This window comes from Tachyglossus aculeatus, chromosome 21, assembly GCF_015852505.1.
Source record: "Tachyglossus aculeatus isolate mTacAcu1 chromosome 21, mTacAcu1.pri, whole genome shotgun sequence".
NCBI classification, from domain to species: Eukaryota; Metazoa; Chordata; class Mammalia; order Monotremata; family Tachyglossidae; genus Tachyglossus; species Tachyglossus aculeatus.
In genome coordinates, this window is record NC_052086.1 from 45,929,662 (window position 1) to 45,944,485 (window position 14,824).

Sequence of the window (14,824 nt, forward strand, 5' to 3'; positions counted from 1 at the left end):
AAAATAAATAGAGTAATAGATCTGTACAAACATATACACAGGTGCTGTTTGGAGGGGAAGGAGGTAGGGCGGGGGGATTCATTCATTCATTCAGTTGTATTTATTGAGCACTTACTGTGTGCAGAGCACTGTACTAAGCGCTTGGGAAGATATAGAGACGGTCCCTACCCAACAGCGGGCTCACAGTCTAGAAGGGGGAGACCGACAACAAAACAAAACATATGAAGAAAATAAAATAAATAGAATAAATATGTACAAGTAAAATAAATAAATAGAGTAATAAATATGCACAAACATAAATACATATAATACAGATGCTGTGGGGAGGGGAAGGAGGTAAGGCGGGGGGGGAGGGGGATTGGGAGGAGGAGAGGAAAAAGGGGGCTCAGTGTGGGAAGGCCTCCTGGAGGAGGTGAGCTCCCAGTAGGGCTTTGAAGGGAGGAAGAGAGCTAGCTTGGCGGATCAATCAATCAATCGTATTTATTGAGCTCTTACTGTGTGCAGAGCACTGTACTAAGCGCCTGGGAAGTACAAGCTGGCAGCATATAGAGACAGTCCCTACCCAACAGTGGGCTCACAGTCTAGAAGGGGAAGACAGACAACAAAACCAAACATACTAACAAAATAAAATAAATAGAATAGATATGTACAAGTAAAATAAATAAATAAATAGAGTAATAAATATGTACAACCATATATACACATATACAGGTGCTGTGGGGAAGGGAAGGAGGTAAAGCGGGGGGGGTGGAGAGGGGGCCGAGGGGGAGAGGAAGGAAGGGGCTCAGTCTGGGAAGGCCTCCTGGAGGAGGTGAGCTCTCAGTAGGGCCTTGAAGGGAGGAAGAGGGCTAGCTTGGCGGATGGGCAGAGGGAGGGCATTCCAGGCCCGGGGGACCGGGACCCCCACCATACCCCACCCCCCCGGCATATGGGGATCCCCGGGGAGCGGCCCCAGCCCCCTAGGGTGAGGCTGTGGGTCCCCTCATTCATTCAGGGAGCCCTGGGGCGGCTGGCGGAGGGGGGCGGGGGGCTGGGCACGTTCCCCCCGCTCCCTCCATCCCCTCTGGTGTTTGTGGGGCCGGGGTCTCGGGGCACCCGGGCCCCTGCCGCCCTCACCGGGCCCCTGCCGCCCCCACAGTGGCCAAGTGGAAGAAGCTCCACGCGGTGCCCTTGCTGGGCATCCCGCACTGCGTCGGCCTGGGGCTCCACGCGGGAAAGTACAGGTGAGCAAGGACCGGCCCGGGGCCCCGGACCCCCAGTTCTGCCCTGAGCTACCATTCAGGGGCAAGGCTCACCATCCCCTTCTCCCCTCGGATCCCGCCCCCCCACACCCTTCTTATTTTCCAGGTGGCTTTTGTTAAGCGCTGACCGTGTCCCCTTTTAGACTGTGAGCCCACTATTGGGTAGGGACTGGCTCTAGATGTTGCCAACTTGTACTTCCCAAGCGCTTAGTACAGCGCTCTGCACACAGTAAGCGCTCAATAAATACGATTGATGATGATGATGATGTGCCAGGCACCTCACTAAGCATTAGGGAGGATGTAAGATAATCGGGGGGGGGGGACCCGGTCCATGCCCCTGTTTTATAAACCAGACGACTGAGGCCTAGAGATGTGAGCGCCGGGCCCGACCTCGCACAACAGACACGCGGCGGATCAGCGATCAGAGCCCCGGGCCTTCTGATTTGCAGGCCACTAGGCCCCACTGCTTCTCGGGGTCCAGCCCCTCTCCGGGATCCAACCCCAGCCACCCGTCCGGTACCGCGGGGCTGCCGAACACCGACGCCCGCCCTCCGTCCCTCCCTGCCTCCCTCCCTCTGTCCATCCCTCCATCCTTCTCGTCCTAGGTTCCTGGTGTTCCCCAGCTTGGGGCGAAGCCTGCAGTCGGCCATGGAAGACCTCGGGAGCCCCGTGCTCACGGAGAAAACGGCTTTCCAGGTGTCCTGCAGACTGGTACGCGGGGGTGGAGGTGGGGCAGGGTCGGCGGGGTGAGGGGAGAGCCGAGACCCCCTGTGCCCGACTCAGCGGGGCCGCCGTTCGCCCCCTCCAGCTGGACGCCCTGGAATTCGTCCACGAGAACGAGTACGTACACGGGGACATCTCCGCCGACAACGTGTTCGTGAGCCCCGCCGACCCCACCCAGGTGCCGCCCGGCCCCCCTCCGAACCCCTCAAACCCCAAGTGGGGGTGCGGTGGGGGGAGACGTCTCCATTCCCGAAGCCGGACCCCCCGGGAATGAACCAGCCTTGCAGCCCGCATAATAATAATAATAATAATGATGGCATTTAGAAATAAATAATAAATAATGATGGCATTGGTTAAGCGCTTACTATGTGCAGAGCACTGCGCTAAGCGCTGGGAGGGGATACAAGGTGATCAAGTTGTCCCACCGGGGGCTCACAGTCTTAATCCCCATTTTACAGATGAGGTAACGGAGGCTCAGAGAAGCTAAAAGTGACTTGCCCAAGGTCACACAGCAGACATGGATTCGAACCCATGACCTCTGACTCCAAAGCCCGGGCTCTTTCCACTGAGCCGCGCTGCTTCTTAGCCACGCTGCTTCTTGAGCGCTTTATTAAGCGCTCACTATGTGCAAAGCACCGTTCTAAGCGCTGGGGTAGACACAAGGTAATCAGGTTGTCCCACGTGGGGCTCACAGACTTCATCCCCATTTTCCAGAGGAGGGAACTGAGGCCCGGAGAAGTGAAGTGACCTGCCCAAAGTCACCCAGCTGACAAGTGGCGGAGCCGGGATCCGAACCCGCAAAGCCCGGGCTCTTTCCCCTGAGCCCCGCGGCCCCTCTAACTAAGCGTGGCGTGGGGAACCCCCGAGCCGGCGCGGGAGGGTCGCCGCTGGCTTCCCGCGGCTCCCGCGCCGTCCAACGGAAGGCCTCTGCCCCCCACCCAAACGCCACGCAGGTCACCCTGGGCGGCTACTACTACGCCTTCCGCTACTGCCCCGGCGGGAAGCACGTGAGATACCAGGAAGGCGGCCGGACCCCCCACGAGGGCACCGTGGAGTTCATCAGCCTGGACGCCCATAAGGGAGTGGGTGAGCCCCCGGCCCGGCCCGGCCCCGGCTGGCGACCCCTCCGTGGGCCGGCCTCCTGCTACAGGCCAAAGCCCAGCCTGCCCGGGGTCTCCCCCGGTGCCCCCCGCCAAGCATCAGAGTGACTTCATCCCCTGGGCCCGGAATGCCCCCAATCCCTCTGCCCATCCGCCAAGCTCGCTCTCTTCCTCCCTTCAAGGCCCTACTGAGAGCTCACCTCCTCCAGGAGGCCTTCCCACACTGAGCCCCTTCCTTCCTCTCCCCCTCGTCCCCCTCTCCATCCCCCCCATCTTACCTCCTTCCCTTCCCCACAGCACCTGTACATATGTTTATACGTATTTATTACTCTATTTATTTTACTTGTACATATCAATTTATTTTATTTTGTTAGTATGTTTGGTTTTGTTCTCCGTCTCCCCCTTTTAGACCGTGAGCCCACTGTTGGGTAGGGACCGTCTCTCTATGTTGCCAACTTGTACTTCCCAAGCGCTTAGTCCAGTGCTCTGCACATAGTAAGCGCTCAGTAAATACGATTGATGATGATGACGACTTGGGGACCATTCATTCACTCAGTCGTATTTATTGAGCGCTTCCTGTGTGCAGAGCGCTGGGGAAGTCCAAGTTGGCAACATAGAGAGACGGTCCGTACCCAACAGTGGGGACCACAGTAGCACGGGGTGGGAGGGAGGGTCAGATCCGCCTTCCCCAGGGCCCCCCACCTCCTTTTTGGCCGCCGTCAGAACGGGATGGGGAGGGCTAGGCTGGAAATGGGGCGCTCAGCGAGTCCAGGGAGGGGCCCGCCCGGGCCCGGTGCCCCACCCGAGTTTGCTCCTCAATCCCCCCGTCCCTGCCGCCCCCCAAGGTCCCTCCCGCCGCAGTGACCTGGAGAACCTGGGCTACTGCCTGCTCAAGTGGTTGAGCGGCTCGCTGCCCTGGAGCAGCCGACTGGAAGACGCCGCCGTGGTCATGGCACAGAAAGAAAGGTTAGCCCCCAAGGGGGTCCCGCTCCGGGCGGGGGGCGGGGGGGACCAGTCGGGACTCGGGCCCACCCTGCCCCCCGACCTCCTGGTGAGCAAGATGGTGGAGACAAGGGAACGGTCTCCGGGGCAGCTTCGATGGTGTGTACTGAGCGCCGTTCGGTGCCCCACGCTGTACCGAGCAGAAGCGGCGTGACTCAGTAGGAAAGAGCCCGGGCTTTGGAGTCAGAGTTCATGGGGGCAAATCCCGGCTCCGCCAGTTGTCAGCTGGGTGACTTTGGGCAAGTCACTTCATCATCAATCGTATTTATTTATTGAGTGCTTACTATGTGCAGAGCACTGTACTAAGCGCTTGGGAAGTACAAATTGGCAACATCTAGAGACAGTCCCTACCCAACAGTGGGCTCACACTTCTCTGGGCCTCAGTTACCTCATCTGGAAAATGGGGATTAAGAGTGTGAGCCCCCCGTGGGACAACCTGATCACCTTGTAACCTCCCCCGCACTTAGAACGGTGCTTTGCACATAGTAAGCGCTTAATAAATGCCATTATAAAAAAATAATAATAATGATGGCATTTATTAAGCGCTTACTATGTGCAAAGCACCGTTCCAAGCACTGGGGGGATACAAGGTGATCAGGTTGTCCCGCGTGGGGCTCACAGTCATCATCCCCATTTTACAGACGAGGCAACTGAGGCTCCGAGAAGTGACTTGCCCGAGGTCACACAGCAGACATCATCATCATCATCAATCGTATTTATTGAGCGCTCACTGTGTGCAGAGCACTGTACTAAGCGCTTGGGAAGTACAATTTGGCAACATAGAGAGACAGTCCCTACCCAACAGTGGGCTCGCAGTCTAAAAGGGGGAGACAGAGAACAAAACCAAACATGCTAACAAAATAAAACAAATAGGATATGTACAAATAGATAAATAGACATGTGGCGGAGCCGGGATTCGAACCCACGACCTCTGACTCCAAAGCCCGGGCTCTTTCCACTGGGCCACGCTGCTCCTCAACTTCTCTGGGCCTCAGTTCCCTCATCTGGAAAACGGGGAGGAAGACTGGGAGCCCCCCGTGGGACCGCCTGATCGCCTGGTAACCTCCCCAGTGCTTAGAACAGTGCTTTGCACATAGTAAGCGCTTAATAAATGCCGTCCAAACAAAAAAAAAAAGTACAGGAGAAGTGTGGAGACGCATTCCCCGCCCACCCCGGTGTGAGAAACTCACCGCGCTCTCCCCCCGGGTCTGGGCCGCAGTCGCGGGACATTGTGGAAGACAATGTGGAGCCCACGTGGAAGACAAGGAGGAACCCCGCTCGTCCAGCCAGCTCCCCCTTGCTCCCCTTCCCCGAGCCTCCTGAGGGTCAGGGTATTCGTTCCCAGTGCTTAGTACAGTGCTTCGCACACAGTAAGCACTTAATAATAATAATAATAATGATGGCATTTGTTAAGCGCTTACTATGTGCAAAGCACTGTTCTAAGCACTGGGGGGGGGATACAGTGTGATCCCGACTTCACCACGTGTCTGCTGTGTGATCTTGGGCAAGTCACTTAACTTCTCTGGGCCTCAGTTCCCTCATCTGTAAAATGGGGATTAAGACTGCGAGCCCCCCGTGGGACAACCTGATCACCTTGTATCCTCCCCAGCGCTTAGAACAGTGCTTTGCACATAGTAAGCGCTTAACAAATGCCAATTATTGTTATTATTATTATCAAGTTGTCCCATGGGGGGCTCACAGTTGGAATCCCCATTTTTACATATGAGGTCACTGAGGCTCAGAGAATAATAATAATAATAATAATAATAATAATGGCATTTGTCAAGTGCTTACTATGTGCAGAGCACTGTTCTAAGCGCTGGGAGGGGGGAGATGCAAGGTGATCAAGTTGTCCCATGTGGGGCTCACAGCCGTAATCCCCATTTTTACAGATGAGGTAACTGAGGCTCAGAGAATAATAATAATAATGGCATTTGTCAATAATAATAATAATAATAATAATAATTATGGCATTTGTCAAGCGCTTACTATGTGCAGAGCACTGTTCTAAGCGCTGGGGGGGGGGAGATACAAGGTGATCAAGTTGTCCCACGTGGGGCTCACAGCCGTAATCCCCATTTTTACAGATGAGGTCACTGAGGCTCAGGGAATAATAATAATAATAATAATGGCATTTGTCAAGCGCTTACTATGTGCAGAGCACTGTTCTAAGCGCTGGGGGTGGAAGATACAAGGTGATCAAGTTGTCCCACGTGGGGCTCACAGCTGTAATCCCCATTTTACATATGAGGTCACTGAGGCTCAGAGAATAATAATAATAATGGCATTTGTCAAGCGCTTACTATGTGCAGAGCACTGTTCTAAGCGCTGGGGGTGGAAGATACAAGGTGATCAAGTTGTCCCACGTGGGGCTCACAGCTGTAATCCCCATTTTACATATGAGGTCACTGAGGCTCAGAGAATAATAATAATAATAATGGCATTTGTCAATAATAAAAATAATAATAATGGCATTTGTCAAGCACTTACTATGTGCAGAGCACTGTTCTAAGCACTGGGGGGGAGATACAAGGTGATCAAGTTGTCCCACGTGGGGCTAACAGTCGTAATCCCCATTTTACAGATGAGGTCAGAGGCTCAGAGAATAATAATAATAATAATAATAATAATAATGATGGCATTTGTCAAGCGCTTACTATGTGCAGAGCACTGTTCTAAGTGCTAGGGGGGAGATGCAAGGTGATCAAGTTGTCCCATGTGGGGCTCACAGCCGTAATCCCCATTTTACAAATGAGGTAACTGAGGCTCAGAGAATAATAATAATAATGGCATTTGTCAAGCACTTACTATGTGCAGAGCACTGTTCTAAGCGCTGGGGGGGAGATACAAGGTGATCAAGTTGTCCCACGTGGGGCTCACAGTCGTAATGCCCATTTTACAGATGAGGTCACTGAGGCTCAGAGCAGTGAAGTGACTTGCCCAAGGTCACGCAGCAGACCTGTGGCGGAGCCGGAATCCGAACCCACGACCTCTGACTCCAAAGCCCGGGCTCTTTCCACTGAGCCACGCTCCTCCTCCTCTTAGGCAGAGGTCACGGGTTCCAATCCCAGCTCCACCACTTGTCAGCTGTGTGACTCTGGGCCAGTCACTTCACTTCTCTGGGCCTCAGTTCCCTCCTCCGTAAAATGGGGATGAAGACTGTGAGCCCCCCGTGGGACAACCTGATCACCTTGTAACCTCCCCAGCTCTTAGAACAGTGCTTTGCACATAGTAAGCGCTTAATAAATGCCATCATTATTATTATTATTATTATTAGTTCGGTGACTCCAGCCTAGGCTAGGCCTCGCCAGGAGCCAAACCCCGACCCCAGCCCTCCTCCCCCAGCAGTCCTGCGCTTCCGAGTGACCTGGCGTAAAGAGTAGCCCTGTGTCCCGGGGGACAGAGCTTAGGGGGCACGGGAGGCCTGGGATTTGCCCGTGCCGCCGACCCCTGCGTCTGCCCTGCCGCAAACAGGTTCAGAACCAACGTGCCCGGTCTCCTGGAGGGTTGTTTCCGCCAGAAGGCCTTCTCCGGTGAGTTGGATGGGGTGGGGAGGCCCCGCTGAGTCGCACAGTAGGGGAGGGGGGTCCCAGGACAGCGTGTCACAGTGCGGGAGGGGAGAGGCCCGGCCAAGTCACGTAGTTTGTGCGCATCAGGCAGAAACTCCTCCTCACCCTGGGCTTCCAGGCTGTCCATCCCCTCGCCCCCTCCTACCTCCCCTCCCTTCTGTCCTTCTCCAGCCCAGCCCGCACCCTCCGCTCCTCTGCCGCTAATCTCCTCACCGTGCCTCGTTTTCGCCTGTCCCGCCATCGACCCCTGGCCCACGTCCTCCCCCGGGCCTGGAATGCCCCCAATCCCTCTGCCCATCCGCCAAGCTCGCTCTCTTCCTCCCTTCAAGGCCCTGCTGAGAGCTCACCTCCTCCAGGAGGCCTTCCCACACTGAGCCCCTTCCTTCCTCTCCCCCTCGTCCCCATCTCCATCCCCCCCATCTTACCTCCTTCCCTTCCCCACAGCACCTGTATATATGTTTGTACATATTTATTACTCTATTTATTTATTTTACTTGTACATAGCTATTCTATTTATTTTATTTTGTTAGTATGTTTGGTTTTGTTCTCTGTCTCCCCCTTTTAGACTGTGAGCCCACTGCTGGGTAGGGACTGTCTCTCTATGTTGCCAACTTCTACTTCCCAAGCGCTCAGTCCAGTGCTCAGCACACAGTAAGCGCTCAATAAATACGATTGATGATGATGATGATGATTTTACCAGGAGGAGTCTCCTGGCAGGGGAAGGGAATGGTGTTTGTTGCCGACTTGGACTTCCCAAGCACTTAGTACAGTGCTCTGCACACAGTAAGCGCTCAATAAATACGATTGATGATGATGATGATGATTTTACCAGGAGGAGTCTCCCGGCGGGGGAAGGGAATGGTGTTTGTTGCCGACTTGGACTTCCCAAGCGCTTGGTACAGTGCTCTGCACACAGTAAGCGCTCAGTAAATACGATTGATGATGATGATGATGATGATTTTACCAGGAGGAGTCTCCCGGCGGGGGAAGGGAATGGTGTTTGTTGCCGACTTGGACTTCCCAAGCGCTTAGTACAGTGCTCTGCACACAGTAAGCGCTCAATAAATACGATTGATGATGATGATGATGATTTTACCAGGAGGAGTCTCCCGGCGGGGGAAGGGAATGGTGTTTGTTGCCGACTTGGACTTTCCAAGCGCTTAGCACAGTGCTCTGCACACAGTAAGCGCTCAATTAATACGATTGAATGAATGAATCAGTGTTGGGGGCTGGGGCCTTGTAGGGGAATCCAGCTCGCTGCGGCTATGAACGGCTACAACTACTGCAGGGAATTCGAGGGGTTTCTAGCCTGTGAGCCCACTGTTGGGTAGGGACCGTCTCTCTATGTTGCCAACTTGGACTTCCCAAGCGCTTAGTACAGTGCTCTGCACACAGTAAGCGCTCAATAAATACGATTGTTTCTGCAGAAAACCCTACCCCCCACCCCCCCACCAAGCTCAGTTTGCCTCACACCCACCAGTTGCGGGGGAGCGGGGAGGGGCAGCGGGGGGTCGGCGTGTCCTTTATTTTAGCAAGTCTGGCAGCAGACTTGTGGCGGAGCCGGGATTCGAACCCACGACCTCCGACTCCAAAGCCCGGGCTCTTTCCACTGAGCCACGCTCCTTCTCCTCTTAGGCAGAGGTCATGGGTTCAAATCCCAGCTCCACCACTTGTCAGCTGTGTGACTTTGGGCCAGTCACTTCACTGGGCCTCGGTTCCCTCATCTGTAAGATGGGGATGAAGACTGTGAGCCCCACATGGGACAACCTGATCACCTTGTAACCTCCCCACTGCTTAGAACAGTGCTTTGCACATAGTAAGCACTGCAAGACTGAAAGCTCCTTGAGTACAGGGATTGGCTCTATCAACTTTATTCTCACAAGCACTTCATACCACACTCTGCATACAACGGATGATAATCAGCTCTTATTAGCGACAGGGATCGCATCTACAGTACAGTGCTCCGCACATAGTAAGCGCTCAATAAATACGATTGATGATGATCTACCCACGCTAAGGGGACACTCAAGGGCAGGCCTACCACCTCCATTACACTCTCCCAAGGCTAGACTGTGAGCCCACTGTTGGGTAGGGACCGTCTCTATGTTGCCAACTTGGACTTCCCAAGCGCTCAGTCCAGCGCTCTGCACACAGTAAGCGCTCAATAAATACGATCAATTGATTGGAAAGAGCCTTGGCATGGGAGTCCGAGGACCTGTTATATCGTACCCTCCCAAGGGCTTGGTACAGCGTCCTGCACACGGTAAGTGCTCCAGAAATTTTGATCGACTTGAGTTCTAAGCCCGGTCCCACCAGCTGCTGTGTGACTTTGGGCAGGAGCCACTTCACTTCTCTGGGCCTCAGTTACCTCATCTGTGAAACGGGGATCGAGACGATAAGCCCTATGGGGGATAGGCAGGGTCCAACCCGACTAGCTCGCATGTACGTCAGTGCTTAGCAGAGGGCCGAGCCCGGAGAAGCAGCGTGGCCTAATGGAAAAAACCCAGGTTTGGAAGTCATTCATTCATTCAGTCGTATTTATTGAGCACTTACTGCGTGCGGAGCGCTGTACTAAGCGCTTGGGAAGTACAAGTTGGCAACATATGGAGACGGTCCCTACCCAGCCGTGGGCTCACAGTCTAGAAGTCAAGGACTAATCCCGGCTCTGCCAATTACTTTGTGACCTCGGGAAAGTCACTTTACTTCACCTTGCCTGTAAAATGGGGATTAAATACCCATTCTCCCTCCCTCCTGTAAGCCCCAAGCGGGGCAAGGGACCGCGTTCAACATGATCGACTTCTACCTTCCCCAGCAGTTTAGAGCAGTGTCTGACACGTAGTAAGCGCCCAATTCCCTTGGAAAAAATACCATAAAAAGGTGGGAGGGGTATCGGCCCAGTGGTCCGCACACAGTAGGCGCTCAGTCGCTGCCACGGATCGATGGGCTGGTGAGTGGACAAGGATTTGAAGCAGCACGGCCTAGTGGATAGAGCACGGGCCTCGGAATTGGGTCACACTTTCTAATCCCAGCTTCGCCCCTTGTCTGCCGTGTGACCTTGGGTAAGTCTATCCACTTCTCTGGTCATGGGTTCAAATCCCGGCTCCACCAGTTGTCAGCTGTGTGACTTTGGGCAGGTCGCTTCATCATCATCAATCGTATTTATTGAGCACTTACTATGTGCAGAGCACTGTACTAAGCGCTTGGGAAGTACAAATTGGCAACATATAGAGACAGCCCCTACCCAACAGTGGGCTCACAGTCTAAAAGGGGGCTTCACTTCTCTGGGCCTCAGTCCCCTCATCTGTAAAATGGGGATTAAGACTGAGAGCCCCCCTGTGGGACAACTGATCACCTTGTAACTTCCCCAGCGCTTAGAACGGTGCTTTGCACATAGTAAGCACTTAATAAATGCCATCATTATTATTGTAATTTGAGAGTCAGAGGACTTGGGTTCGAATCCCGGCTCCACCAACTGTCAGCCGTGTGACTTTGGGCTGGTCACTTCACTTCTCTGGGCCTCAGTCCCCTCATCTGTAAAATGGGGATGAAGACTGTGAGCCCTTCGTGGGACAACCTGATCACCTTGTAACCTCCCCAGCGCTTAGAACGGTGCTTTGCACATAGTAAACGCTTAATAAATGCCAATTATTATTATTCTCTGGGCCTCAGTCCCCTCATCTGTAAAATGGGGATTAAGACTGTGAGCCCTTCTGTGGGACAACCTGATCACCTTGTAACCTCCCCAGCTTAATAAATGCCAATTATTATTATTCTCTGGGCCTCAGTCCCCTCATCTGTAAAATGGGGATTAAGACTGTGAGCCCTTCTGTGGGACAACCTGATCACCTTGTAACCTCCCCAGCGCTTAGCTATGTGCAAAGCACCGTTCAAGCGCTTAATAAATGCCATCATTATTATTCTCTGGGCCTCAGTTGCCTCGCCTGCACAATGGGGCTTGACACCGTGAGCCCCATATGGGACGGGGACCGTGTCCAACCCCATTGGCGTGGATCATCATCATCACCAATCGTATTTACTGAGCGCTTACTGTGTGCAGAGCACTGTACTAAGCGCTTGGGAAGTACAAGTTGGCAACATATAGAGACAGTCCCTACCCAACAGTGGGCTCACAGTCTAAAAGACACCCACCAATGCTTAGTACAATGGCTGGCACGTAGCGCTCAAAAAATACCATACTTCTTCTTCTTATCAGGCAGCCTGCTGATGTTCCTGGAGAGCGTGATGGGGCTGCAGTATGAGGAGAAACCGGACTACTCGCTGCTGAGAGAGACTCTGGGGACACCCCTCAAGAAGCTCAGAGCGTCGGCCTACGACCCTTTGGACCTGCACATGGTCCCGTAGCTGGTCACTAGGACGTAGAGGGAGGAGGGGGGGACCAACAGACTACTACAGTTCCCCTCACCCACGGCTCTTTCCTCCTCCTCCTCCTCCTCCTCTGTCAGGCTCCTCCGCTGGAAAAAAATGTGAAATCATCATCCCCAAGCACGGACCGCCCTGCTCCGGTCCACCCATAAATGAGACTGCAGGGGACTCCGATGAGTGTTTCAGGGTTAAATGTCTTTTTAAAGGTGTTTTAAAGACGCCACCGCTACCGCCCGAAGCTCTGGCGGGGAAGCAGGGAAGTCCGTCGGCCCCACGGCCGCGGGGGACGGGGCGGGGGGTACTCGGGGAGACGGGTCGGTTTGGGGGATACTTTAGGGGAGGCTGTGCTGGGGTCACCCGGGGCAGCTGGGGACTCTGCCCCCTCCTCCCCACCCAGCTCTTCCCTCCAGCTGCGCAGAAACTGGGCCTTTTTAGTATTTTTGTGGGTTTTTTTTTTTTTTAATAAACTGCTATACACACACAGTATCGACGGCCCGGCCTTTTTCTCCCACAGTGAAGAACGAGAGGAAGGTAGACGGTCCGGGCGGCAGTCACACAGCGGCAGATCCACGGGCCGCAGCCGGCCGGCTCCTCCTCGGTTGTGTAAACAACTACGGACGCTCCCAACCCGGAGCGGGGGCGGGAAAACCACCTCTCAGGACCAGCACTCCTGAGTTCGAACTGAGACAGGGACAGTCTGGACCTGGGATTTTTAAATACACCTTTTTTTTAAAAAAAAAAAAACACGCCATATATATACACGTATATAATACACATATAAAAAATAACTCTTCCCCTAGCTCTAACAAATTTGTTTCGAAGCGGGTTTCGCCTTCGTTTTTGAGGGAAGGAGCGAGAGTGTGGGAGGGGAGGGAACAGCCCGGCCCTAACAGCAGCAAGGTGACGGGTGGGGGATGCAGAGGCACAGATGGTTCTTTGAAAATCGGGCGAGGGGCCCTCCCCGGGGAAAGCTTTCGAGCCACCGTCCCTCAACCGGGAAAGCCGTAGAGCCGGGGTTTTCCGGCCGGCTGGAAGAGGAAGGTGTCAGCAGCTGCCCCTGAGGGGGGCACAGGGCTCCGCAGGACTCTCCCTCCATCCCCCTTCGGATGAGCTACCCTCACACCCGCCCCAGACAGAGATTTCCCCAGGGAGGCCGTGGAGGGGAGAGGCCGAGTGGCCAGAGCCCCATCTGGGGCAGAGGCTTTCTCCGCTAGGACCACGGCCCTCCGACTCTCAGAGGGCGGAAGCGGCTGGCAAAACATCCCCCCCAATCCCGAGGACTGGGACAGACCGTGGTCCAGCGCGCGGAGCTCGTCGATAACGACAGCCGGCGGGGCAGGAAGGGGATGCTGAGCCGGGCCTGGACCGCGGGGAAGCCCGAGGACGGCTGGCGGAGGTCAGGCTTCCTCAGCCGGGGCAAGGCCAAGGGGCCGGCCATGGCCACGCGAGCAGCCGCTGGCCTCGCGGGGCCCCTCGGGGTAATTCTCGCCCTCACTCCGGGACTTGCCTCTCGAGAAGGTGATTCGGAAACGCAAGCAACCGCCGGTCACCGCTCCGAAGGCGCAGACTCCCTGGACTCACAGGCTCAAGAAGCCCAGGTTCATCTCCCGCTCTTGCTCCTCCTCCTCCTCTTCCTCCTCGCCCCCCGCGGCCTCCCCTTCCTCACTGTGCTCAGCCACGTTTTTGCGCTTCCCCTGCCGCCGGGGAGCCCGGGCACGTGGCCTGAGGGGGAAGGGGTGCCGGGGCTGCAGGCGCGGCGGGGGACCCCGGGGGCTGCGTGCCACAGCGGGGGACGGCGCTGAGGTAGGCGGCGGAGACGCCTCGCGGCCACGGTCCACCGATGAGGCGGGGCTGGCGCTGTGGACGGACGAGTAGCCCGAGGTGGCCTCCGTTCTCGGCTCCCGGCGGTCGTGGAACAGAAGCCAGTGCTTTTCGGGGTCCGGCCGGGCGGCCTGCTGCCGGGGCCCCCCCCGGGCTCCGGCGTTCCTCGGCCGGGCTCTCTTCGTCGCTGGACCCCTGGCAGCAGTGCTGTTCCGGGGCCAGGTACACTACCGTCACATCCAGGACTCCGCTGGGGGTGGTCACTGCACCAAGATTGTCACACCCCGTTAGCCGCGGGCAGCCCACTGGAGGCCGGGTGCCCCCGTGGGCCGGGTCGAAGGGGCAAAAGACAGGCACATCCCTGACGCCGTACGGGACGCGGGCGCCCAGTGGCCCCGGCAGCGGGGGCCGTGGATCCGCAAGTATCTCCACCCCCAGCCCGGTAGCACCGTCAGCACCACAGAAGCGGGCTCGGGGACTGTGGGGAGGAGCCACACCTACCAACGTGGCCTCCCCCGACCGGACCGGAGGAAGAAGACCGGGAACCCGCGCCCCCCGCGCCCGACTCACCGTCTCCCTCCTTCTCCCCTTCGCTTTCCTGGTCGCCCTCGTAGCCCGAGCAGTAGTCCAGGCTCCAGTCCAGGAAGTTGCCCAGGAGCGTCTCTTCCTGGCTGGACAGCTCGGCCGTGGGCGTGGTGACAAAGCTGCCTCGGTCCTCCTGGACGCTGTTTTCCCGCCTCCTGGGGAAGGGAGGGAGCCCCGGCCCGGCTCAGCCCGGGCCCTGCCGGGAACCGGTCCGGTCCCGGGCCCGGCCAGCCCTAGGTGCCCGCCCAGCCTGGCTTCGGGGCCACCGCGGGGGTGCAGTTGATGGCCAAGGGACCAATCCCTTCAAAGCCCCCCTACACATCCTGCCAGACCCCTTGGCCCCGTAGAAGTCAGGACTACAGCCCGCTGTTGGGTAGGGACTGTCTCTATGTGTTGCCAA

At 56.0% G+C, this 14,824-nt stretch overlaps 2 protein-coding genes across 5 annotated transcripts in view; one reads left to right on the top strand and one right to left on the bottom strand.

The window, feature by feature from the left end:
• VRK3 (VRK serine/threonine kinase 3) overlaps window positions 1–12,501 on the top strand; it is a 29,048-nt gene extending 16,547 nt beyond the window's left edge. For 2 of the 4 annotated variants that reach the window (XM_038762255.1, XM_038762256.1), the window contains 7 exons: window positions 1,139–1,223; window positions 1,847–1,952; window positions 2,050–2,142; window positions 2,918–3,050; window positions 3,910–4,030; window positions 7,541–7,599; window positions 11,849–12,501. In XM_038762255.1, the coding sequence (XP_038618183.1) occupies window positions 1,139–1,223; window positions 1,847–1,952; window positions 2,050–2,142; window positions 2,918–3,050; window positions 3,910–4,030; window positions 7,541–7,599; window positions 11,849–11,997 (746 nt within the window). In that variant the 3' untranslated portion in view covers window positions 11,998–12,501. The remainder of the gene's footprint in view (window positions 1–1,138; window positions 1,224–1,846; window positions 1,953–2,049; window positions 2,143–2,917; window positions 3,051–3,909; window positions 4,031–7,540; window positions 7,600–11,848) is intronic. The other 2 variants (XM_038762257.1, XM_038762258.1) reach the window with 2 other exon arrangements.
• A 269-nt stretch (window positions 12,502–12,770) lies between these two features.
• Window positions 12,771–14,824, bottom strand: part of CCNF (cyclin F) — a 30,077-nt gene continuing 28,023 nt past the window's right edge. Inside the window, 3 exon segments of the mRNA XM_038762247.1 lie at window positions 12,771–13,988; window positions 13,990–14,102; window positions 14,410–14,579. Of these exon segments, the coding sequence (XP_038618175.1) occupies window positions 13,596–13,988; window positions 13,990–14,102; window positions 14,410–14,579 (676 nt within the window). The 3' untranslated portion in view covers window positions 12,771–13,595.